The 23855-nt window shown below is 31.9% G+C and overlaps 6 protein-coding genes and 2 non-coding genes across 18 annotated transcripts; 3 read left to right on the forward strand and 5 right to left on the reverse strand.

Moving 5' to 3' along the window:
- Positions 1-3068: 3068 nt before the first annotated feature.
- LOC114880894 (monocarboxylate transporter 13) lies at positions 3069-9943 on the forward strand. The gene is made up of 5 exons (XM_029197382.2): positions 3069-3926; positions 4320-4532; positions 4621-4747; positions 4840-5019; positions 8053-9943. Exons 1-5 carry the CDS (start codon positions 3782-3784, stop codon positions 9257-9259), a joined length of 1872 nt encoding a protein of 623 aa, XP_029053215.1. The 5' UTR covers positions 3069-3781; the 3' UTR covers positions 9260-9943.
- Positions 9944-10087: 144 nt separating this feature from the next.
- Positions 10088-11455, reverse strand: LOC114880897 (NADH dehydrogenase [ubiquinone] iron-sulfur protein 3, mitochondrial). Its single transcript, XM_029197387.2, has 5 exons — positions 11293-11455; positions 11154-11216; positions 10753-10997; positions 10433-10678; positions 10088-10353 (listed from the first exon to the last, which is right to left on the reverse strand). The coding sequence occupies exons 1-5, from the start codon at positions 11354-11356 to the stop codon at positions 10198-10200; spliced, it is 774 nt and encodes a 257-aa protein (XP_029053220.1). The 5' UTR covers positions 11357-11455; the 3' UTR covers positions 10088-10197.
- Positions 11456-11593: 138 nt separating this feature from the next.
- On the reverse strand, positions 11594-12598 carry LOC114880898 (COMM domain-containing protein 5-like). The gene is made up of 4 exons (XM_029197388.2): positions 12490-12598; positions 12231-12423; positions 12014-12160; positions 11594-11910 (listed from the first exon to the last, which is right to left on the reverse strand). The coding sequence occupies exons 1-4, from the start codon at positions 12584-12586 to the stop codon at positions 11727-11729; spliced, it is 621 nt and encodes a 206-aa protein (XP_029053221.1). The 5' UTR covers positions 12587-12598; the 3' UTR covers positions 11594-11726.
- Positions 12599-12757: 159 nt separating this feature from the next.
- On the forward strand, positions 12758-18075 carry LOC114880895 (protein lin-37 homolog). Of its 8 annotated transcripts, XM_046288215.1 has the most exons (12): positions 12758-12848; positions 12929-13138; positions 13395-13661; positions 13736-13785; positions 13874-13991; positions 14149-14285; positions 16572-16650; positions 16751-16889; positions 16946-17164; positions 17392-17575; positions 17643-17791; positions 17917-18075. In XM_046288215.1, the coding sequence occupies exons 7-12, from the start codon at positions 16572-16574 to the stop codon at positions 17936-17938; spliced, it is 792 nt and encodes a 263-aa protein (XP_046144171.1). In that variant the 5' UTR covers positions 12758-12848; positions 12929-13138; positions 13395-13661; positions 13736-13785; positions 13874-13991; positions 14149-14285; the 3' UTR covers positions 17939-18075. The 8 variants fall into 8 exon arrangements, with proteins under 8 accessions (XP_046144171.1, XP_046144170.1, XP_046144172.1 ...); XM_046288214.1 differs by having other exon boundaries at positions 13395-13785; XM_046288216.1 differs by having other exon boundaries at positions 12764-12848; positions 12935-13138; positions 13395-13785.
- Positions 13087-13159, forward strand: Trnar-ucg. Its single transcript has one exon. It is a non-coding gene; the product is annotated as a tRNA-Arg (tRNA).
- On the reverse strand, positions 13473-13569 carry Trnay-gua. The gene is made up of 2 exons: positions 13533-13569; positions 13473-13508 (listed from the first exon to the last, which is right to left on the reverse strand). It is a non-coding gene; the product is annotated as a tRNA-Tyr (tRNA).
- On the reverse strand, positions 14017-16372 carry LOC123988377 (multiple inositol polyphosphate phosphatase 1). 3 transcript variants are annotated; one of them, XM_046288211.1, is made up of 9 exons: positions 16295-16372; positions 15703-15891; positions 15335-15645; positions 15147-15272; positions 14931-15075; positions 14760-14860; positions 14596-14705; positions 14329-14523; positions 14017-14251 (listed from the first exon to the last, which is right to left on the reverse strand). In XM_046288211.1, exons 1-9 carry the CDS (start codon positions 16341-16343, stop codon positions 14086-14088), a joined length of 1392 nt encoding a protein of 463 aa, XP_046144167.1. In that variant the 5' UTR covers positions 16344-16372; the 3' UTR covers positions 14017-14085. The 3 variants fall into 3 exon arrangements, with proteins under 3 accessions (XP_046144167.1, XP_046144169.1, XP_046144168.1); XM_046288213.1 differs by lacking the exon at positions 16295-16372 and adding an exon at positions 16039-16131; XM_046288212.1 differs by lacking the exon at positions 16295-16372 and adding an exon at positions 15980-16018.
- LOC114880900 (ankyrin repeat domain-containing protein 13D) lies at positions 17872-23417 on the reverse strand. 2 transcript variants are annotated; one of them, XM_029197391.2, is made up of 13 exons: positions 23159-23417; positions 22436-22571; positions 22243-22367; positions 22122-22167; positions 21903-22046; positions 21044-21224; positions 20741-20966; positions 20532-20660; positions 20306-20456; positions 20072-20233; positions 19880-19980; positions 19729-19817; positions 17872-19325 (listed from the first exon to the last, which is right to left on the reverse strand). In XM_029197391.2, the coding sequence occupies exons 1-13, from the start codon at positions 23255-23257 to the stop codon at positions 19088-19090; spliced, it is 1827 nt and encodes a 608-aa protein (XP_029053224.2). In that variant the 5' UTR covers positions 23258-23417; the 3' UTR covers positions 17872-19087. The 2 variants fall into 2 exon arrangements, with proteins under 2 accessions (XP_029053224.2, XP_046144166.1); XM_046288210.1 differs by having other exon boundaries at positions 19717-19817.
- Between the last annotated feature and the right edge of the window lie 438 nt (positions 23418-23855).

Genomic DNA, 23855 nt, shown 5'->3' on the forward strand with positions numbered 1-23855 from the left:
AGCGCGAAGGCATTGTAGTTTCCTCATAGCTGTGATTGTCCGATTAAATATTTACTCGCATTCTTGTATCTTCATCCGCGAGCAGGGATTATACGCATTCTCGACAAACGTTTTCCAAGAATAAGACGATTCGATTCGAATGATCAAAATGCATAAACCGCGTACGTGTTTTAAATACGAGAAGCCGGTTCGGTGACTCGAGCGTCATCCTTCTTATAACTGTCATCGCAACACCAATTGATGCTTAATAAGAACAAATATAGACTGAGTCATGCGTGTAGTTACTGCTGTCAATTGCATGTTTCAAGTTAATTTGCAATGGAGAACAATTAACTTGTTGTATTGTCTACGACTTTTCGCAACTACGTACGATCCGATACCCCGCAACATAGAGCAGTTCATTTCTTATCTAGTCAAGATAAACCACGTGTTTTACTATTAGATGTCTTTTTTATTCGACGAATATCAATAACCGCTGATTTTTATCATATTTTGATGAATTGCAAAGTAGACACTATTATATAATATAATTACATAATTAAAAGCACATCTATTGTGTGCTCTTTGGTATCTGGAATATCTGAAACGTTGCTTATCGTAATTCTGTAGATTCAGAATACAGATCTGGTGTACGAGTATGGAGGATATATCGGTTGTCGCGCATATAACTTCATACGGCTGATAAAAATGAAGTGTCCGATTCGATGTGTATGTACTTGAAAAAGAAGTAGGACATCTGCTTTGATCAAAACAACTTTTTCAAAATCCAGTGACTTAATATTACTTCGAATTTAGATTACCTATATGGTATTATTCGGACTGGTAAAATAATACTGTACCTTGTTTCATTTTAAAAGATTTTATCACTAGATTGCCGGACTCACATCCGTTAAAATAGGTATACATATGGATTTTTGGAACTAAGGAGCGAGGAGGGGAAGGAATTAGTATTTGTATACATTTCATAATTCTATTAAAAACCAACATTTATTTATTTATTTATTTATTATAAGTTTATTATATATTATTTATTTATTTATTTATTATAAGTTTATTATATATTATTTATTTATTTATTTACTAGATTAATATTTGAAATTACTTGTGAGCCAGACCTGCAAAATAGTGCATCGATTAAAAATTAGGCATTCGATTAAAATTAATTTAGAAATTAATTTTGTTACCATGTTTTATATCGCACACGTCCTGCTTCAAATATTTCGTTACCATCCAAACACTTATCGTTGAATATACTCATAATGGTTTCTCTCACAAACACGTGGTGTCAGGAATCCGCGATATGACTGAAACGATAGAATCTCTTTTCTACATAACTATGCAATGACGCTGCATCAAAATTGTTTGCGTAGATTTCTGTTGATGCGTTTCGCATTACAAATAAATCATCATGGAAATAAATGTTGCAATATGTTAGAACTAGATAATAACCCGCTCGTCCCTCGCGTATCTAGAGCCCGTGTCAAAGAATCAAATCAACCGAAAACAGCATATCGGTGAGACAATACTAATTTAACAATAAAACTTTTTTATTTTTGCTAGATGAAACCTTTACCAATATAATTGTCAGGTTTTACTGATTAAAATAAGACCAAACGTGATACAATTTGAAGCATATTTGGTTATTTAATAAGTAATTTTTTTTTTGCCTATTGAACAGGGCCGCCTGGGCCTAGGCCCCCCTCCCTAAGGTCCAGGGCCCCCATAAGACGATTTTGCGTCTAAGAATGCAAGAGTAATGTTTACTTGAATATTAATCGATATAAATGCAAATCTAAATTAGTTATACAAACTTTAATGTTAATTTTATAAATTTTATTTGGGGTATTTTTTTATGTCAAGGGGCCCTTTTCAGAGCTCGCCTCGAACCCCCGAAATCTCAAGGCCGGCCCTGCTATTGATCTGAGCGAATGAAAAAGAAAGAGAAATCGCGATCTTGACAATCGGCAAAGATCAAACCTTGATCGCGTCTTCCTCTTTTGCACTCGCTGTACTTTTTTACTTCTCCCGGGTTTAGCGCCCGTGCCGACGCATTACGTATCGTTGAGGAGATGCGCGCGCAGCTAAAATGTGCGACCCATAGACTTTCTAGAGAAAAATTGAAACCTCTGTAACTTTTGACTCCGATTACTGAGACGCACAAACACAACGGGTTTGAGCTAGTCTCAGCGAGACCTTATTGAAATTTTATAAATATATTTATAGAAAATCTGTCATTAAATATTATTACAATAAAAACTATACAAAATATTCTTTTCGTGACGTTCTTCTCGTCGCTCTAACCCTAGTAGTTCTCAATTTGAAAAATAACGCTTTATATATATAAGATGTTTCATTTGAAATACCTTTTATGTCAGAAAACGATACTGACAATCGATTAAAATATTTATGGCGCGTATACAGTAGACCTTCGCACGCCTGCCTAGAACCGAAAATTCTAGGAAAGAACTGAACGATTCGTTATCCCCTGCAATACATCCATAAAATCCCAATATTTAGGGTATCGTAAATTGAAAAGGGATCGTCAAGATAACATAGCGTTTCAAGAGGCGAGTAAACTTAACGATGAGTCGCTTTTCACGATAAGTCTTAAGCGCAGTTTCCTTGCAGCGATAGCAAACATTTTTCGTTATTGCCATTCAATATAATCGTAGCACGAGGTTTATCGATGCTCATCTTGTTTTTCCTACCTCGATTTCTCTATTCAAAAGTGGGACGCCGTCGCGCGACAAATATTAAATTCGTCCGGCGTTCCGTCGCGCAGAGTAACAATATACGTTATCCTACATCGGTGTCCTACTGTCTCGTGCCATTGTGTCCGTCATAAATTTTCCATTCTCTTTATTCCTTGCTTCGTCCTCTTTCTCGCTACTTTGTAATAGAAGGTAATAGAGCAGGAAGGCTAGACGAAGGAAAGAGAGGCACATAACGAACACCATTTTAAAAAATAGAGTGGGAGAATCGGTTGAACGCTGGAGGGAAGGAAAACGGGAGGACGCGGGCATGGTGGGAGTCAGGATGAAGTAGTGGTAAACGGGTCTGCGTAATACACAGCTGATCAGTCGTTCCGTGACGGACAATCCGTTCGGTTGTTGTCCAATTCGAAAGGGTGATTATCGTGGGGAGTTTTTTTTACACGGAATGACAGTGAGCCGCTGTGTATAAGAATTTCCTATACATACATGCCATTATTTACGTGCTCTATGCAATTTGAAAAAGTAACAAAATTAAGAGGTACGGGCGGAGGTGTTGGCCCAGTGAAATTCCTTGCAACATCAACGCGCTGCGGGTTGCAGTTCGTAGCGTCGTCGGGTCATCTACATCGTCGTTATTTTTCTCTTTTTCGAAGAAAATCGTTGACGCGTGGAAGGTCTATGACCGATTCACGAGGTTTCCCTTATCAGAGGAGCAAAAAAAGCTACAGTAGCGTAGGTGTAAACAGCATCAGATTCAAATTGATGAAGTCCGAGGCGATCGGAGAGGAGGACACGACTGCTGATCCTGCAGTTTGTGAACATTGATACTGGTGTACTCGTAGGTCGCAATATATCTATTTTTCTGTGTTGTAATTTCTTCGGCGGATATCGGTCTAGCTATTGTTCTATCTTTTTTTTTTTCCATCGCATTTATTAGTTTATACGACGGTGGTCCTGCGTGAAATTGTTCTTCGTACGAGCAACGATTGCTTTTCCTTTGTATAATTATACGTATACATGTGTGGGTGCGCGCGCACACAAGTGAGAACGTAAAAAAGAAAAGGTCGATGACAATGCAACGAGTCCAAGATCAGGACAATGGAATCAACATCAAATTTGGTGCGAGCAAAAATAAGAAAGGGGATTATAAACTGGTGTCACAACACTTGGAAAATGAGAAGAAAAGTAACTTCAATGGGACCAATAAACAAGGTAAGTCCATTCGATATTTTCAAAAGAAACAACATGTCGTTTCCGGTTTGTATTTTAAGAAAATTGCCGCCATAATTTTCTTTTATCTCGGTTATTTAAAAATATCTTGTATACTGATAGTAATTTTAGCTTCTAAATGAGTTAATAACAGAAAGTTTTCTTTTTTTTTTTTTTCAAATTAACATTACTTTTAATATGCTATAATTAAAAAGTTCAATGTTTATTTTTGACATTTAAGCGTGCATGTAAGATAAAAGTGATAATGTGGGTGTAGTATAATACATAGTTTACTCATTTTGAATCATCATTTCATCATGAACCATGCGGAAGTAATGAAGATAAATGTTATCTTTATGAATAAATTCACTAATATAGATATTTTATATTTTTCAGTTAAAAAGGTAACGGCAGAGGAAGACTTAGTTCCACCGGATGGAGGATGGGGCTGGCTTGTACTTTTAGCATCCGTTATGGTCAATTTACTTATCCCAGGAACAGTGAAATCTTTTGGCGTTCTATTTGTTGAATTTCTTGAAGTTTTTGATGCATCGCCTTCCGCAGCTGCATGGATACCAGCGTTATGTTACTTTCTATACAGTTCTCTTGGTAAAACATTTCTTTTATTTAATATAATATTTGAAAGAAAATTATTATTTACAGCTGAGATTAAACTACATTTTAATTTTTATTGTAGGGCCTCTGTCCAGTATATTATCGGTTAAATATTCTTACCGGACGGTAACTCTATTAGGAGGAACATTTGCAGCTGCAGGAATGATGTTAAGTTATTTTGCAGACTCTGTGGCCTTCCTGTGCGTTAGGTAATAATAGAAACATCAAATAAAAATGTATATTTGAAGCATACATTCCTTTAAATCTAAACATACAAGCTAATTATTTCTTCTGTCCTTAGCTATGGTGTCTTGGTTGGAACAGGAGCAGGATTGGCTTTCCCTCCAACTGTATATATTGTAACATCTTACTTTGTACGGCTGCGTGGACTTGCGAATGGACTTTGTATATCTGGTAGTGCATTGGGTTCAATATTCCTTCCACCCATCCTAGGAGTTCTTCTACGAGAATATGGTTACAGGTATGTCATTTTAATTCCATTTACAAATAAATAGGTGTGGCTTTATTCATACAAAATGATCCTGTAATTACAAAAAAGAAAAATTAGACCAAGAAACCAGGATAAATGATTGAGATTAAAAATTAAATTTTTGTTTTATTTTTAATAAAACATTTGTTTTGTTTAAATTGAATATTTATATTCAACTCCTTTTTTTTTTCTTTTCATTACATAAATAATGCAAGACAGGCTTCAGTATATTAATTTTATTTAATTTGATTTCAACAAAATTTAATATGTCTAATTTTTGTGCAATTTGTGACATAGAATGTGTTTGAAACAAATTCCAAGATTTTGTGTATCATTCACGTGCATCTTCTCGTTCTCGTGAAGATCTGCAAATAAAGTGTTTTTGTCGTAGAAAGTTTGTATGTTTTGTGAAGGATTATATCTGGTGAGTATTTATAAATCATTATTACAATTAATTAAATGTTACTATTGACTGATATCATGTATGCGCCTAGTTTCTTTCACACGATGCTGAAATGAACCACGCGTATGCATTTATGTACAGAGCAATTACAATTTTCTATAGCTGTTTTACAGCTTCTCAATCAAACGTCTGTTATCGTCGAAGATAACTGTTCGACACTCGTACGATGATGTATGAAATATCTACGTGTCGGGTGTCGAAGAACCGCTGATTAACTTTAACGTTCTATAAACAGAAACAGTTTTTCTATTAAATCGAGAAGTCTACACCGAAAATAACGCTTGTGACGCTTTAGGTAAGAATCAGTTTTCCGTTAAACATAGTTTCTTTTATATTTTTATATCTGTTAAACAGAGATTAATACCACCCTTTTCACTTAACTTATCGCCAGTTACATTGTGAGTAATATATATTTTAACGCTTCGTTTTAAAAATAGACACAACTACGCCGAGACCGCAATTAAAAAAAAAAAAAAAGGAACGAGTAGGCCTGGGTCATTATTACACGACATATTGTACCGTGATGATTTTTCTCCACGATGATAAAGATGAGTTCCTTGGCCGGGTGGTTATTTAAAGACTGGGACGCAATCCTTCTACCGATTTCCTTCAGATACTTATCGCCAGTGTAAACGATAAAACATCTGTTCTATCTTTGCGTAATTACGTATTGGAATTAAAGTACATACCACTATTTAGAATAAAAGTGTAAACGTTTATTCGAAATACATGTGTATATGTACATGGAAGATAACCATTACTTTTTTTGTCTCTTTCAAAACGGATTGATCATTGAATTAACAAAAAAGCCCGTTGGATAGCTGATGAAAGAAATTTATATGCACGTCTCCTCGTTGTTTATATGTGCATACATAACAAACCACGGAAACGTACTTACGCTTTGACGTTGAAAGTGTCTGGTCTTTTCAATTGTGCACGTTATACATATGTATATGTGACAAACGCGTGATACTCACGTGTCAGGCGTTAATGTGTCATAATTCAAAAAAGGAATTAAGATAACTCCAATTCATTATCCGTTACAGTTCGTTTATTGAAAGTTGTGATAGATGAAACATAGAAGAAATAATTGTTTCATTTTAATTTATAAAATTCTCTTTCTTTACTTTTATTTTATTTCGTTAATTTTAGTTTATACCACACGTAGAATACAGCCCATTTTTTTATCTTTAGTTTCATCGTGTATGCAATGTAAGTAAAAGTTCTTGTCGAACGATAAATAAGACAGAGTGTAAATTGTTCTTTCAGCATTTTATTTTCAAACGTTTTCCTTTCCAGTGACACGAGACACGCGTTGTGTCAAAATGATTTTTCGCCAACCGAGAATTTATGGTCATTATATAATCGTAATTAGTACGCGTCTATCAAATAAAGTAACCGCCGAATGTGGAATACGTAATAAATCAGATTTTTAATTATATAGTATTATCGCACAAGCGAGATTCAACTTTGTTCACGTCTAAGCGTCCCTTTATTTTTTTCTTTTGTTACAGAAAAATGTGTTCCATGGATGAAGACAGGGACAAAATGCAAGAAGATGAACTTCTCTCGTACCGCTGAATATTGTACGCGATCTGAAACACATGCTAAAAATATCATTTACATCCCGATCTATAAATAGCGAAAAAGGGATACACGTTAAATCTTTGATAACTTTCTTCCTTTCTTTCTCTGTTTTCAAAGATTTAGTGTAAACGCATTAGCGTTGATTTTTGATGAAATGTTCAAACACCTTTTGTTTCACGTTAATTCCTTCAGTTAATATATTTAAATTATAAGTACCTGATCTTTGGTCACATTTTATCTGTATAAAAAGTTTCAGATTGACGCGCAAATTGGGTATGTCATAGTCTGTTCCAACTGGAACATTAATTTTCGGTCCAGACTATGAAACACCTATGTAACATCCAATGGATTCAATTGAGTCATTTAAAATAAGAACTTCATTAGAATAAGTCTCATATATCTAAGGATATATAAGGCTTTGTGATAAGAAAATTATGTGAATGTGAGCAAGCAAAATCTGTGATACATGAATCTTTTATTAGCATTGTCGAACTATATTTCTCAACCTTTATATATTTTTTTTATATATATATATTATGAAACATGGTACTTTATAACCATGTTTCAATTATGTAATTAAGGCTATACGCAAGGAATATAGAAAATAAAGCGTTTTTATAAACGCTTGTATTTTATTATCTTCTGAATTGTTTTCATTTCATTATGTGTAATCATCAGATGTTCAAAAGTATTTCCTATTCCACTCCATGTTTACATAATTATTATACTGATGGTATAACTTTAGTAAAATTTAAAAAAGAAAAGAATAATCTATCTATTTAGTAACATTAGGGAAACTTCAAGTACTTGTTTGTGTGTAATTGACATTTGAAGCCACGCTGTATTCTACTAATGTTTCTTACCGATTCCTTTTTCTCAACAGTCACGGATTATCCTGGTGACGATATTGTAAGCAATATCAATCCTGTCGATGAACCGAACGAAACGCTAAAATTTATTTTGCTTTTTTACAGAGGTGCAGTATTAATAATGGGTGCTGTCACTTTAAATGTATGGGCGAGTGCTCTTTTGTACGAACCGGTGGAAAAACACATGGTGCCCGCGTCACCGCCAAACAAGTCGAACGACGACGACTTGGAGGCCGCATCGAACACAGTAACTAGTCCAGAAGATGAGAAGCAACCGAAAATGGTTGATTCTTCCTCGAATTCGAACGAGAAGGCTGCGCCAATAGTACCAAAGAGTGCGTCTAGCGTTGCATTAGAATATTACAAGAATACACCTGTCCAGGGAAGGACTAGAAAAATAAGTATGCCTACTGGACGAGAGATAGCTGGCCAGATGCATAGTACTCCAGCCCTGCATGCGGTTCCAGAACGAGGTGCTGATGCCAATAAATTGTTCAGACGCCAGAGATCACCGTTTCAATCTCCTAGCACGTCGTCGTTTAATTACGTTAGCACGCCGTATCATGGAAGCACGTTGTCTGCTTTGCATCCGGAAAGAGCGTCCACGTTGACGTTGAACGCAATATCAAGTACGTTCACAAGAAAGACTACCGACGAGGGGAACAAAGATGAAGAGAAGCAACAGAACAAATTCTTCGATTTCAGTTTACTGAAGGATCCAATTTATTTAGTTATATTGATATCAAACTCTACCAACGCTGTCAGTTACACTAACTTTGTTATACTATTGCCAGCGTACGCGATCTCCTTAGGCTTTGACAAAAACATGTCTTCCCTTCTTCTCTCGACCGTTTCAATCTTAGATTTAATAGGACGTATCGGAGGCTCCGCTTTCTCCGATGTCTCGATAATGCCAAAGCACTGGTACTTCGTTGGAGGATTGCTCATTTCTGGAATCTCGTTAGCTCTTTTGCCAATTGCCACTAGCTACACAATGCTGTCTGTTTATTGCGGTGTTTTCGGTTTAGCATCCGGTATATACGTCGGTATTACCGCGGTTATCATGGCTGACATGCTGGGAACAGAGAAGCTAACTTCTTCTTACGGGATTTCATTGTTCGTTAATGGAATCATTCAGCTCATTGGTCCACCGATTTGCGGTATTATATTTGAACAGATTGGGAGCTACGGTCCGATTTTTAGTATCTTGGGAATAATTTTAGTAGTTGGTGCTTCTTTGTGGGGATTCGTTCCATTCATTAGGAAAAAACAGGACGCTTTAGAGAAAGAGAACTCGATTGAAAAGTTATAGTGTCTTTAGTTATTGGGATTGATTATTTTATGAAGGACGAGAGCTTGATTGTATGATTATCTTAGGATATAATTATTATATCCATAGGGCGTGTATCGAGATCTATATAAAAAGATACAATTATGAAATACTGTGATGTTAGAATGAATGTTATGTATGTATATACCACTGGCACTGTGATGATGTTATAATACAATCCACGCACACGTATTTTCAGGTGGATTAACGAGGAAACAATTTTCAGAATATATATTTTTACCAAACGCGAAAGTATTTTCTTTTTATCGGAAGTTAGAAATATCTTGCCTTACATATGAAAAGAAAATTATTCTTTGGATATAAATTCTCGTGGGTACTAAAAAACAAATGGAACTGTAAGTACTTAGTTTAAAGATGCACTAGCTGTTGGTGCTAATGTAATTAAAAAAGATGCAATAATATAATTTAGTACACGTACAATTTTCTTAGGATATATGTATACAGTTGTAAAAACAAAAAAGAATTAAGTAACTCTTCTTGTTATATATACACTAAAGATAGGGTCAGTCAATTTTGTTATCAATTCAATTCATTTATAATTCACCGAAAAATATGCCTTACAAAATAAAACATAAGCACTTTGTAATTAATGAATTACGTTTATAATACTATGCCGTATGTAAAATAAATAACAATAAAAAAACATGCGCATGTCCTTTTTTTATAACAAAATAAATAAAATAATCAGTATCATCAGAAGGATTATACAATACTGATACTTGATGTTTGTTTAATTCATGGATAATAACAATATTATTTGTCGCCAATTTTTTTAATTAAACTACAAAATGAAAATTGAAATATCATCCCTTTACTTTATTTCGCTTTTTTTCTTAAGCGTAAAATTTATAGAAGTAAATTTTTCTTTCATACTATTCAATTTATTTCAATAATATAATTTACTTTTCTTTAGGTGCTTCTTCAGGAATAGCTGCAGGATTATCTCGGAAATTAGGGAATTGTTCCCATGGAGCAGATAAATCAAATTTACGAAATTCTTGTGCCAATTCTAATGGTTCACATACAACTCTTTTCTTTTCGTCATCATAACGTACCTGAACATAAAGAAACAATTATTATAAAATAATACTAGCTCTGTTTTACAGAAACTCAGCGGTACATCAATTTTGTTACCTCGACATAACCAGATAAAGGAAAATCTTTTCTTAATGGATGTCCTTCAAAACCATAATCTGTAAGAATTCTACGAAGGTCTGAATGATTAAGAAAGAATATGCCAAACATATCCCATATTTCTCTTTCGTACCAATTAGCAGCATCAAATACATGTTCTGCCGATGGTACGGGTGTTAATTCATCTGTATATGATTTTACCTTAATACGAGTATTAAATCTCAATGACAAGATCATGTAGACAAGCTAGAAATCACAAGATATAATATAACATCTGTTAAAAAACATATAAAAGTATTTAGAGCTATATAGAACCTCACCTCGAATCTATATGTACGACTAGGAACATCTACTGCAGTAATATCTGACAAGTTAATAAACTGAGCGTTGTGATGGTTCCTTAAGAACGATAGTGTTGGAATAATTCCATCTGGACAAACTAATATCTCAAGTTCATCGCCAGCTGCTATTTGGACTTTCTGTACATATTTTGGTAAACATTCAGCAACATACTGACCAAAATCTTTTATCTGTTCCACATCTGTTGTAACTTTGCGTACTGTTGCTGTAAAGAAAATGAAGAAATCTATTAAAGATCTCTTCTTTCAAATATGCAAAGATGTATAACACTTTTATTTCAAGAACTGTTAAGAAATAAAAGTATGTCTATGAAAGTATGAATATTATATATATATATATAGTGAATAATAATTTTACATACGTCTTTCTATCTTTTCGCTATCCGTAGTATTGGTCCTTATTGAAGGAAGAAGATTTGGATAACCTATCAATTTAGTTTACAATTCATTATATAATACAAGGGAATAATGATTAAAGAAATAACATGCAAATTTATTTACACTTTGGCACGATAACAGGAAAACTTCGTGACAATTTCCAACAGTTTTTTAATAGAGATGTCATTTTTACAAAAACCTTTCTTCCCTGTTAAAGTAAATACGGAACGGATGCACTAACACAGTGCACGCGATATTGCGCACTCTAGGTGTAAAATTGGAACGTTTTGTCTCAATCATATTATTAAAAGTCCAATTATTGCGCAAATAGGAAGACAGTATTACAACTTCTTTATTGCAATACAATGTTTATATTTATATGAATAAAATTTAAAAACCTTACAAGAAGAAACAATATAAGAAACTCATTTTATGTTATTTTATTAATTTTACATTATTGCTTACAGTATTATTTTTGTAATAAAAAATATTATATGTATGTGATTATTTTTACAATGATATTGCACAAAAATATATATGATATTTGTATATAATCATCAACTACACATGATATTTTTTGAGATACATTGTTGTTCAACTTTTTGCATTTCTACAAGTATAGTTGCTATGGCATGTCTTAGCTGATGAAACTTTGATAGAGATAATTCAAATATTTCATGTTTCCCATTGTTGAATATCCATTCCATAACAATATGTGGCTCTAAGACCCTGCTTAACATGCTAAAAGTATACCAAAATATATAAATGAAGATATCAAAAGGTAAGGTTATACTTTTCATTTCATTTAGAGTAATATACAGTACATATAACAGAATAAAATTACCTAGAACAAATAGTAATGTCTACACGCCATTTACATGATACTATATATGGATAAAATTTTGTCTTTTCTATCAATCCTGATATTAATTCTGTTCTTTTCTGGCCATATACAACTGTGGACAAATCATCAATACATTCTGAAGGTAATCTGTAAAAAAATACACTATTATATACTACAAAATTGATCAAATACTCTATGCAATTGATAAAGTACATACTTCAGCTCTTCTAACACCTGCTTAAATTCAGCGGGTTTAACGTTTTGAAATAATACACCTAAATGAATTTTTAAAATTGTATAAATAACTGAATAATATTCATCCACAGTTTCTTCCGGTACATTGTATTTTTGACTTATTCTGTCTAATACTCCATTCTCTATATATTCTTGATTTATTGCCTTTACTGCTACTGTAAATGGAAACACAATATTAATCATTATGGAAGTGCAATGTACGATATTAAAATTGAACGTACTTTGTATCAAAGGACGAACAAATACTTTTTTTAATTTGGGTAAAACTTTCGTTTTATTTCCTAAAGCGTACGTAAGTTGCGTTTGGAAACTTGACATTGTTGTTCTGATTTTGTATTTTTTTTTACTGTTTTAGATGCATGTATTAATTTTTGAAACAAACTTTCGTGCAACTGCTAATGGAACTTGTTATTCTGTCATTGTAAAGATGAAAATTTGTTTTCATCGTTTAACGCCATCTAACAGAACACAGATTCAGTGAACACCATGAATTACCTACTAAAATAATTTTGAAAAATATAAAATACGCAGTATCTTCATCACGTTGTACAGAGAAAATTATACTTATTCGTATTGTGATGTAAGTATACTTTAATGATATCAATAATTTAGTTATCATGATAGAAAGCAGTTGACTAATTCATAATGTATTATTATAAGTTATAGGGGAGTATAATAAGAGAGAAATGGTTCCAGTGTGAATTTTTCACCTTGCTAATATAATTCAAATAAAATATAAGAAATACCATTTAATATTTTAAAACAATATATTACAAGAAGCACCATGAAAAGAAAAATTTGGAAGGAGTTGTACAACTGACCGTGTGGCCTAATGGATAAGGCGTCGGACTTCGGATCCGAAGATTGCAGGTTCGAGTCCTGTCACGGTCGAAACAATGTTTCTTTTTCTTTTTTACATTTTTTTTTGTTATTGTGATGGTTTTATATCTCACATAGAACTAAACTGTTATCTTGGAACGTAGTGAATATTAAATTATAAATTGCTTTTTTTAATAAGCTTACATAAATTAAAGAATTAGATTCATTCATCATCAGGGATACAGTGAAGTTCAAAATTCTATAACTGCAAGTTCTATTAACTGTCATATTATTTGTTTATTTACAGAGTAGTTCTGGTGGTAATGCGATTGTTACAAGCATTAGCAACTGAATAATTAACACCGAGTAAAATAGTAAAAATGATTCCTTCGAGCCGGATTTGAACCAGCGACCTATGGATGTCTACTTATTTTAACAGTACCTACTACAGTCCACCGCTCTACCAACTGAGCTATCGAAGGTTTTTGGTTTCAGTTTGAAATTTATCATTCGGATTGAAATGGATTTAATTACAGTATAAATTAAGTAGCCTCAGCTGATTTTTAAAAAATATGTACGTCGATTTGAAGTATAGACTGAATCAAAGTAGAATCTATTATAAGAGTAATATTTTGTATTATATACAAGGTGTTTGTATTGGTGGCACAACCGGAGAATGGATGAATCTATATAAAACAGTAAGTCAAAATTATTGAGTAACATTTCTTCGTACCGGGCTTCATTTCTGAATAAATCGATGTTGAAACTTTCTTATGTTTTAAATAGACCGCCAAAATATCTCTAGTTCTCTGAATCGACACCAGCCGGCGCTATTGTAGGTTATGCCGGTAATATAACAACACTATCTTATCGTAAGAAGATAAGGAACAGGATAGAACAGAAGGTAAGAAATAAAAAAAAAACATTAATTTAATCTGATAAAATATAAAAGATGTTTATAAAGTCTTGTCATGAACTACTTATAAATTTACGTATTTCTATAATTCTTGTATGGAACACATTGCATCAAATTGACACTCTTCCCTGTGATCCGGATAAAGTGCTTTCATAATAGATAAAGGACACGGCAGATGTAAAGGACAACCTGGTAAATACAGTGGTCTTTCTTGATGCAAGACAAGAACACTGGGAATTCCTGAACAACTGAAACAATAAAAAGATACCAGTCTCAAACAAGGTGATTTATGAATAATGAAAACTTGCAATGAAATAATATTTACTTGTATAAAACAAACGCGATATTGGAAGCGAAGGTGTCTATAACACCAGTTCTCCAAGCTCTACCTTCTGCATACAATGAAAATAAGTCGTGTGTTAAATGCTGATCATCTTTAGCAACTCCTAATAAAGCTAATAATTTTAGAATGGTGCCAGAATGAGTAAAGTATGCCGTTACCACTGGCCCCTCAGTTGACCTACAAATTAAGATCAATTTAATATAAAAGAATTTTGTATAAACAAATTTAAAACACAATACGTATATTTACACAAGAAAATCAAACATGTCTCTTAAAGCAGGACATGCTTGTTCATAAGACAATTTATGGCCATATCCATCAATCCAATAGTATTTTAAATCCTCCGCAAACTCGAGTACCTAAAAAACATTCATTGTAATTATGAATTCAACCAAAATTTTCTGAAAATTTACTTTGAAATCATCTACGGAAAATAAATGACACCACGGTGATTCTGTATTGTCATGCCATGCAGTCTCAAATCCACATATCGTGTACATCAAGTGTGCGATTTCTGAAATTTTATTCAATTGTAGATTTTCCTTTAAAGTATTGTATTCTTTAGTTAATTGCAGTATATTAACCTTGATCAACTTGGTAACCAATACGTTTTGAGACATTTTGCAACATCTTTCTATAAATTTCACTGTTTATAAATTTCTCCTTTTCTATTTGAGCACTTGGATTTTTATCTACTTCCATTCGCCAACGTTGACAACGTTTATAGAACTAAAAACTTGAAATAAAATGAATGAATAACTGAAGATTGATTGTATTTAAACTGCATGACTGTTAATTACTCTTAATATAGGGTCCTTGTGTTCTGCTTCTGGATACCAGACTTTGTGACTACCATATCTGCCAAATAATCCAGTGGCAAAATTTTTTGCACTTACTTCAGTACGATGTGTAGCAGTGTATTTGAACTGAAATTTAATAAATATAGCGCAAACCTAATTAAAAGTAGAAATACATAATATTTCTTTACCCTGTAAGTTTGATTATCATAAATTTCTGTCATAAGCGTTGGAAATCTAGCTTGGTATCTTTCTCCAAGATCAATCATTTCATTTTCACCTTCTTCTGTCAATTTCATGATATCATCTTCTGTAAAAGTAATTTTCCATTCTGCAAATGAGGCTGCATCTTCGCTTGTAATATCTGTTTTATTCTTTTGATAATTGTCTAAGATAATTTCTTGTAACTTTGGCAGCTTCTCGATCATAGTGGGTACATATTTTGTACCTGGATATCTTGTACCATGTCTTAGAATCAACCATATCTTTGTTGGACTGCAACCTATATTAATAAAATATCTTTAAATAAAATAAAAAGATTACATGCATAGTCGCATACCTGAATATTCAAAAGGAGAATCATCACGGTTTGATATAAATCTGTATGGTGTTTTTGTTCCCAATCTACATCTGTAATTTTTCCCATATGAAAAACAATTATATGCAAATATATTTATCGTGTTTAACATGAATAACACTAGGATACTTAATATCCACTGCATCGCTTTATTAGTTTTTATGTATGGATCTAAAATACAGAAATTTGAGAGATCAAGAAGTGCCAATTAAAAATGAAATGTATTTATATCTTTTACTTATATGACTTTCTCACATACATGTAAATATGTTTTTCTAATATCATTTTTCTATAATAATTGATAGGTTTATATCTTACAATTAATATTATACGATTAACAATTTATACATTCACAAAAAACTAAAAATTAATTTATTTCCAATCATGAATTGGGTTATGTGTATGTTTGAATGTATTGAATAAAACTAAATAAAAACCAGCGTGTTTCATCTAATGAGTGAAGTTGTTCCAAGTTTGTGTTGTTAATAATTATTTGATTGTTGAAATAACATGACGTAATATTTATTCGAAAAAGCTGAGAATATAGCTGAAATATAATTGAAAATAATCTTGCCTTTATCCTGGCTGGAATGTTGTATACAAAATCGCCTTTCTAACCTCATAAATTTGAATTTTTATACAATCAACAAACAAATACACATTTTCCATTCATATTTATTCTCTGTAATAATACTTTTGTATATTGTTTAAATTTAAGAACAAAATATTTTATTTATAGTTTTTACAGAAGGTATGTTCATGGTAATTGTTGATATGTTATATAAATTTATCAAGTTTTTACTGCAAATATGTATACTGTAATTAATATATTGAATTCTTTTATAATTTAGATGGGAAAAAAGAGAAACATTCAACCTCCTCCTCCACCAGTTCCAGGACGTGTGAAGGTAGAAATAAAAGATGAATTAGGTAATAAACAATATTGATATTCATTTATTTTGATCCTTTGTAGTAGAGCATTGTAGTACATATATTTGTAAAATGACTACATTCTTTTTTTTTTCAATAGGTGACAGTGATGTACTTGTTGCAAGAGATCGATTGAAAGGAGCTCTCAGAGAACTGTTGCAACATAGCGATTCAGGTTCATCAGCTGATTCAAGCGAAGAAAGTTCTGCCCAAGATTATAAACACCCAATGAAGAAAATGTAATGTACACAATAATCTTTGTTCTCTACAGTAAATAATGAATATTCATTTTTAGGGATAATATGTATAGATCAAAATCATTGAGTTTCCAACAACAAAGGAAAGTACGACGTCGTCGGCAGGTGCAAGTAGATACTGCATTTCATCATACTTATGTAATGAAATTGTTTGATAGAAGCGTTGATTTAGCACAGTTTCAAGAAGATACACCGCTTTATCCAATATGCAGAGCATGGATGGCTAATCAGCCAAGAAATCCTAATCTTGTACCTAAGTAAGTAAAACAATGATAAAGTTGTAAATATCTAAATATTATTTGTTCATTCATTTTGATTTTCATACATGTATATCTTACGCTATTTAATTCCATTACATTTTCGCATATATTAATATTAACATAATCGTAAATAATAATATTATTCATGAAGTACTACTAAAGGAACTAATAATTTTTTATTACAGAATAACTTAGAAAAAAAATTACTTTATTTTTATTTGTAGAGTGCGCAGTCCAAGTCCAGAAATAGTAAATGAAGTCAATATAAGTAATAATATATTGGATACTAATGGAGAAGTTCGTGATGTTTATTATTTACCTCCTCCACTACCTTGTGAAGAGGCTATACCTAGAAATCGTATACCTTCACCAATCAGTAGACCAAAGGAAGAATTATGTTTAGATTATGTAAGAAAAATTCCGTATTCTCTAATCGATGCGATATTATAATTACTAATTATACTACTTATACTAGGACGGCCAAACTTTAGTATCACGAGAAACATTATTGAGAGAACATAGAGTACATTGGAATGCTGTACGCAAAAAGTGGTATCAACAAGCACATAAGAACGAACAACGTTTCGCGCAGAGTGCACATATACTAAACACTATATATAAAAGGTTTGTATCAAAGATATTGTTGCGAATATATTTAATTATAGACTGGAATCGTGTAAAAATATTTTTCAGATCAAATTCAGTACTGTGAAACATAATTTTATTACAAAACAGTATTTTTGTTTTAGGGCACAATCAGAATTTGAGTAGCCTATTCATGGCAGTAATAGCTACTGTCAATTATCATATAAATACTTTTTCTTTCCATACTTTTTCTAAACATATTTTATTTTATACGTATAATTATACCTGTTGTATTATCGTAGAAATATACCTTTTTATTACAATATAATTAATATATTGTTCAGAACAATCATTTCAAGTTCTAACAAAAATTCTGTGAGAAGCAATAATTTATCTTTGGAATTGAAAGTTTTTCAGAGCAATGATATGTACTATAAGTATGTTTGATTTTCGATAAATTCGTGCATTAACAACAGGTTGATCGCTGCTTTTCTTTTTTTATTTCATACACATAATTTGTATTAAATATCTTCAACGAAATTACTTGCCTATATAACGAATAAACTTTAAAGAATAAATAACATACTTTTATTACATCACTACTACCCTTAATAAATCGAAACGCTACTTACAATTATTTTATCACGGGTATAAAAAGGAACTTGGAATAGTTTTTAATTGCCCGAACATTAAAAAAGGCAGTTTTTAGTAGATTGTTACATAGAATTAATTAAAATATTAATCTGATATATATATATATATATATATATATCCAAATTTCTATAGCTAGAAATCTCTTCCAGATGAAAATTTAATACTAGGAGAAAGGACAAAACCAATAATTATTGAAGGCTTGAGAATTACAAGCTTTTTATTTGAGATATTGACAGTCGTAACTTACAGTACGTACTTTCAACGATGCCCCCCCCCCCCCCTCCCATTTAACTAATGTCATTTGATTTTGAATTGGATTTGAGACTCAAAAATATTCTGATTATTAATCAGAGCAATTGTAATTTTCAAGACTTCTAACCATTACATTACCATGTTCCACCATACCATTACAACTTTCTTTCATATAAAACGTAGCTAAGAAATAAATAACATAAGTTAAATCATTTACTTTCATAGTTAGTGCTACAATTATTTCCAGCACTTTCATCTGACTTCGTAGCTATATATACACACATATATATATATATGTATATTGCTTTTTGATGTACGAATCGTAGGAAATGATTTCATGCTCGACAGCATCACGTTGTCGGAAGATTAACGTAGATGTGGAAGTATACTTTAATGAAATGTTTAAGTGGCTATTGCACGTTATCAAGTTCATTTATCTGTTAGAGATAATTCCAACACTTGCCGAAACGTTTCTTCTTCTAACAATCGACGCTGCTCTTCTTCTAATTGTTGTTGCTCAGAAAGTCTTAATGCCAATCTTAATTGTTCTGCTGTGTCTTCGAGAGAATCAGCATCTTCTATGTCATTCGTTTTATTAGAGTTACTTTGACCGCTGGCACACCCAGCAGTATTCTCCTGGTATAGCGCTAGACTTGCTTGGATAGCTCTTAGATAACAACAAGATAAAAATTTATATTTGAAATCAACAGTTTGCAGAGTAACATTATTCTAAGTACTTTAATGTACAAAAAAAAATTAAAAATGAACCACCGATTATATAAAAAAAATGAACCCTTTCAAGTTAAATTTTTCTTCTAACATGTACTTTTGTTTCTTTTACATCTGTAAAAATGTTTATTCATATTTTCTAAATATCCCTCGGTAAAAATAATACAATACAGCCTAAGAGTATTTTTATGCAACTAATATTTGTAACAATTCTTCACCCACCTTCCTGAATTTGAATTGTCGAGCAAGAACACATGCAAAATAAACGATTTAAAACTTTTCAAACAAAAATAAAATATCTGAAATAGGATTGCTGAAAATGATGCTACCTTTCCACGTACCTTTGTAGTTGCCTTTCTTCTTCAGTCGTCATGTTAGGAGTCGTGGGTCGAGATGGTTTTTGGGCTCTCAAAGCTTCCCATATGTCAACCTGAATAGTTGAGATTAATTAAAATTTAAGTTGCAAAATTGTATAGGAATTAAGACTCCTACCTCGTCACGTTCGCTTCCAACTTCTAGTAAACTTTGTTGAATAGCAAATTGTAACAGATCATCTTCTTCTTCCATACTAAACTGAGTCCGAACTTCAGCACCTATTGAATAATTATTATTAAACAATAAAATAAAAATTTTCTGTCAAGTGTACACTTGATAATTTTCTTCGTTTATGAGGATTGAACATACCCAGTTTTACATATCCCACCGGAGCTTCAAAACAAATATCGTCAACTAAACAAGTCATTCTATTCGTTTCTTGTAAATGCCCCACGTGTGCTACTTCTTGATCCATGCCAAAAATATTTCCAAATGTTATCCTTGCATTTAGTATATGAAACAGAGGAATTTCTATAAACGAAAGAAATTTTAATTCATTGTTTTTAACGTATCTTTTAAAGGAGAATGAATTTAAATGCTTACCAATCTTAACAGGAAATCCAGCGGGTAATTGCATTTGGATAAAATCTTTTAATTTTGCAAAATGTGAACTAGATATTGCCATTAGATCGACAATTGGTATAATTTGTTCTTGAAGACTTAATGGATATTCTTCACTTAGCCATAAAGTTGCCTGTGAATTGCATTCGAGTGTTAATAATACATGTTAGATAACAATATCACTCAAATATTTGCATATTTATAATACCTTAAATTTCTGAATTTTTGTATTAACTTCTTTTGGTCTACCTATATCTCTTCCATTTAAATCAAGATCTGGGTCAAAATACTCTTCAGCTGTGATATTACAGGGATTTCCAACGTTGCTATATTCTTCCTAAAATATACAATTTAACATATAAATTTTACCGAAATCGTATATTGTATATAATAACAGGTTTAAGAAAGAACAATTACACTAGTAGTTGCACTAATACTGTTCTCTTGTTGTTGTTCCGCTATACTAAGAAATGACTGAAGAGGCGTACGAGGGGCACGAGCCCTTGCTTTATCGGGCTCGGATAAATGTTCTAATCGAGTTTTTGTTATTAATTCTACGTTACTTGCACTAAAAACCTTGCATTCATGTCCATTTACCATTTCACTTTTATCAGAACGCCAGCCCCATAAACCAGCTTTATTGCTAAAAGAAATACATATAATTTTATATAAATAAGTATAATCCAGAAGTAATTATACATTTCAAAATGATATAATTACCGTTCAAAACTAATCTTTTCAGTATCTATATATGTAGTAACTATCGGATTTGTAAGCCGAGCTAATACACCCTCTTCCGCTGGTTCCATTAGTTGTATGTTATCAGCATCAATGAGTTTCATATGCTCCACATACACTTTTCTTGTTTCATGATCTACTTCCATCATTGTTGCTCCGTCATCTATACGAACAAATTTTATCTTTATATCGTTGAAATAATTATTCGTGAAAAGATTTAAAAATACTTAGAACCTCCCACATTATTCTACGTTAGATAGTTTGAATTATTCTTGTATTTCTATACTACTAATTACAATTCTAAAAATCTTGTCTGATGTATTTTACAATATACAGAACTACTTATCAATTACTTATTTTGATGAATTTACATACAGTGTTATAAATATTACTGTTATTTCTATAATTACACAGTGTCCACACTTACCCCTTAAAGCATCAATTTATTCTATTAAGCGCTTTAAAAATAATAAAATTGCAAAGAAATGATAACAAAAGAAACATAAATAAAAATAAACAGATAGAATGAATCTATGAAAGAAGTTTTGCTACTTCATATAAATTAAATTTTATCTACATTTTTATACATCATATTATTAGTTGTAAAAATAGTTCTGTCACCTGACTCTTGTCCCACCATACTGAATACATAACTCCGTTCACATCTAATTGCCACAGGTACATTTGATGCAGCTTGCATTTAATATATACAATTAAAAAATAAATAAAAGAATCTACTATTAATATAAAAGGAAATACACTGAACAAAAAGCCTGAAGATTGAAATAAACTTAAGAAATATTAATTTTACATGCAGAGTAACAATACTTTCGATACTTACTTTGTCCTTTAAAAACGTAACTACGATTCCCGCGTTGCCAATTAGCATGATCAAATCCCAATAAAGTGGTATCGATTCTCACGTTACTGCCCTGTTTATATACTTTATAAGTGTCGCTAGGGCACATTTTAGAGGCAAGAGGAACTAATAATAGATAAAATGTTAGTTTTGCATTTGTAACCAAAAATAAATGGGGAAATTACACATTTTTATAGTTACCCCAACTAGTAAACTCCCATTTCATTTCTACATAGAAGTCAGGAGCCTGAAAACATTATTTAATATTACATATTTCTTCCATACCATTATATATTTCACTTTTTTTTTCTAATAAACCTACTTGTTTAAGTTTATGAAGCAATTCTGGAATACCAGCTGCTCGATTACAATATCTTTGATAATCTCTACGCGCTAGCACCATTTGTAGCAATTCAGGATTTCCTGTGCCAACCGCTTCTTGTACCACTATAATAACGACAAAGTTAAAATCAAAATACCGATTGATGTAAAGATTTAATATATAAAATTATTACCAGTCCATCCTTGAGTATTTTCTGTATTAACATTAGCATCATGTTGCAATAACACTTCAACACAATCGGTATAACCCAAAGTTACAGCTAGCATCAATGGTGTTCTTCCTCTGTTATCAACCTTTTCGATATCATGCTAAAAAATAATTTTTTATTACATTATAATATTATATATAAGAGATACCTATATATATGTTAGAATTAATAATCAATGTTATAATTCTTTTATAAGCCTTATCATATCGAACCATATATATATTCAAACTATAATATCAAAAGTTCCAAGTCACTGTACATTTATGGTTTCCCGCTTGTATAAGGCTTCATTCATGAAGTTTTCTGATAGCATTCTAAATTATTTATTTCAGTTACTATTACGAGTAATTAATATTCACATAGTTTACTTTGAATCTTAGTAATTAACTCAACAAATAATTGATATAAACAGGTAGAAATACTACTTATTTTTTCCCCTACTAATAAACATATGTTTATCATGTATAAATCTTCATTACTTAATCACTGTCATTAGCTAAGTATTCCAATATCAATAGGATACAAATAATTATTTATCATATTCATTTTATTAAAAGAAAAAAAAAACAACTGACATATACTTATTTCTCAAGTCTTTATTGTTGCCTTTTTGTTTAACAATAAGTACAACCGCTGATAACACTATAACAGATTAAAAAATTGAATGACATTTTCTGTTTTACAAACCAGTTTCGAAGATAATTCCTCTTCGAGTTCTACATAGTTGTTATTCCACACGAGCCAATGCAACGGATAAGTCTTTTGTATCGTATCTATATTCACCATTTCTATAAGATCTCGTTAACGGTAACATGTAACAAGAGCAATTATTATAAATTCCACGATTCAAACACACAACACGGAATTTCATCTAGAGAATACATGTCACCGAAACGAAGAGGTAGCGAGTGAACATGATTATTCATCGACCGGATAAGACAGCTAGATAAGAAACTTCGAATCTCATATTGAATACGACGAGGGAAGATGCAAGTGGCGCTTATAATACCCAACAAACGTTCTGAAAACCATAATTTATTTATTCATTTTTTATACTGCAGTTCACGAGAGATCATACTTAACTCGCGCAGCTCCCTAGGTCTAGGGAGATTTTTAATAACGTGTGTGATTCTCCTCTACAGCTTGCCTCTTACTTTTCGGTCATATAAATGGTGGGCAGAAATATATGACGTGCAATAACTGATAACCAGTGATGATATGATAAAGATACAAGATATAATTGAAATGAAATTGAAAGAAATAGATTTGAAAGAATTTTGAATCTAGAAAATAATTTTCGTGTAATGAAGGGAAGATGAATCGAGAATGAAAAATTGCAAAATTTTCTGTCCACAGGTTATATATTCGTGGGTTTCCGACCGGT

This window comes from Osmia bicornis, chromosome 12 (genome assembly GCF_907164935.1).
Source record: "Osmia bicornis bicornis chromosome 12, iOsmBic2.1, whole genome shotgun sequence".
Taxonomy (NCBI): domain Eukaryota; kingdom Metazoa; phylum Arthropoda; class Insecta; order Hymenoptera; family Megachilidae; genus Osmia; species Osmia bicornis.

What these genes read in the sequence shown, in the direction of transcription:
- LOC114880894 (XM_029197382.2), top strand. Translation starts at nt 3,782, where the DNA reads ATGACAATGCAACGAGTCCAAGATCAGGACAATGGAATCAACATCAAA. An exon ending in CAATGGGACCAATAAACAAG is followed by an intron (nt 3,927 to 4,319) that starts GTAAGTCCATTC and finishes TATATTTTTCAG; the next exon opens with TTAAAAAGGTAACGGCAGAG. An exon ending in CTTTCTATACAGTTCTCTTG is followed by an intron (nt 4,533 to 4,620) that starts GTAAAACATTTC and finishes TTTTTATTGTAG; the next exon opens with GGCCTCTGTCCAGTATATTA.
- LOC114880897 (XM_029197387.2), bottom strand. Translation starts at nt 11,356, where the DNA reads ATGACATCTCTATTAAAAAACTGTTGGAAATTGTCACGAAGTTTTCCT. An exon ending in TCCTGTTATCGTGCCAAAGT is followed by an intron (nt 11,217 to 11,292) that starts GTAAATAAATTT and finishes CTAAATTGATAG; the next exon opens with GTTATCCAAATCTTCTTCCT. An exon ending in GTCGTACATATAGATTCGAG is followed by an intron (nt 10,679 to 10,752) that starts GTGAGGTTCTAT and finishes TGTGATTTCTAG; the next exon opens with CTTGTCTACATGATCTTGTC.
- LOC114880895 (XM_029197383.2), top strand. An exon ending in TTACAGAAGGTATGTTCATG is followed by an intron (nt 16,483 to 16,571) that starts GTAATTGTTGAT and finishes TTTATAATTTAG; the next exon opens with ATGGGAAAAAAGAGAAACAT. An exon ending in AATCCTAATCTTGTACCTAA is followed by an intron (nt 17,165 to 17,391) that starts GTAAGTAAAACA and finishes TTTTATTTGTAG; the next exon opens with AGTGCGCAGTCCAAGTCCAG.
- LOC123988377 (XM_046288211.1), bottom strand. Translation starts at nt 16,343, where the DNA reads ATGAGGTTAGAAAGGCGATTTTGTATACAACATTCCAGCCAGGATAAA. An exon ending in ATGATAATCAAACTTACAGG is followed by an intron (nt 15,273 to 15,334) that starts GTAAAGAAATAT and finishes ATTAAATTTCAG; the next exon opens with TTCAAATACACTGCTACACA. An exon ending in ACAAGGACCCTATATTAAGA is followed by an intron (nt 15,076 to 15,146) that starts GTAATTAACAGT and finishes TCAAGTTTTTAG; the next exon opens with TTCTATAAACGTTGTCAACG.
- LOC114880900 (XM_046288210.1), bottom strand. Translation starts at nt 23,257, where the DNA reads ATGGTGAATATAGATACGATACAAAAGACTTATCCGTTGCATTGGCTC. An exon ending in GTATTAGTGCAACTACTAGT is followed by an intron (nt 20,661 to 20,740) that starts GTAATTGTTCTT and finishes TGTATATTTTAG; the next exon opens with GAAGAATATAGCAACGTTGG. An exon ending in GGTGGGATATGTAAAACTGG is followed by an intron (nt 19,981 to 20,071) that starts GTATGTTCAATC and finishes ATTATTCAATAG; the next exon opens with GTGCTGAAGTTCGGACTCAG.
- LOC114880898 (XM_029197388.2), bottom strand. Translation starts at nt 12,586, where the DNA reads ATGTCAAGTTTCCAAACGCAACTTACGTACGCTTTAGGAAATAAAACG. An exon ending in TGTTCGTCCTTTGATACAAA is followed by an intron (nt 12,424 to 12,489) that starts GTACGTTCAATT and finishes TTCCATTTACAG; the next exon opens with TAGCAGTAAAGGCAATAAAT. An exon ending in GACATTACTATTTGTTCTAG is followed by an intron (nt 11,911 to 12,013) that starts GTAATTTTATTC and finishes GTATACTTTTAG; the next exon opens with CATGTTAAGCAGGGTCTTAG.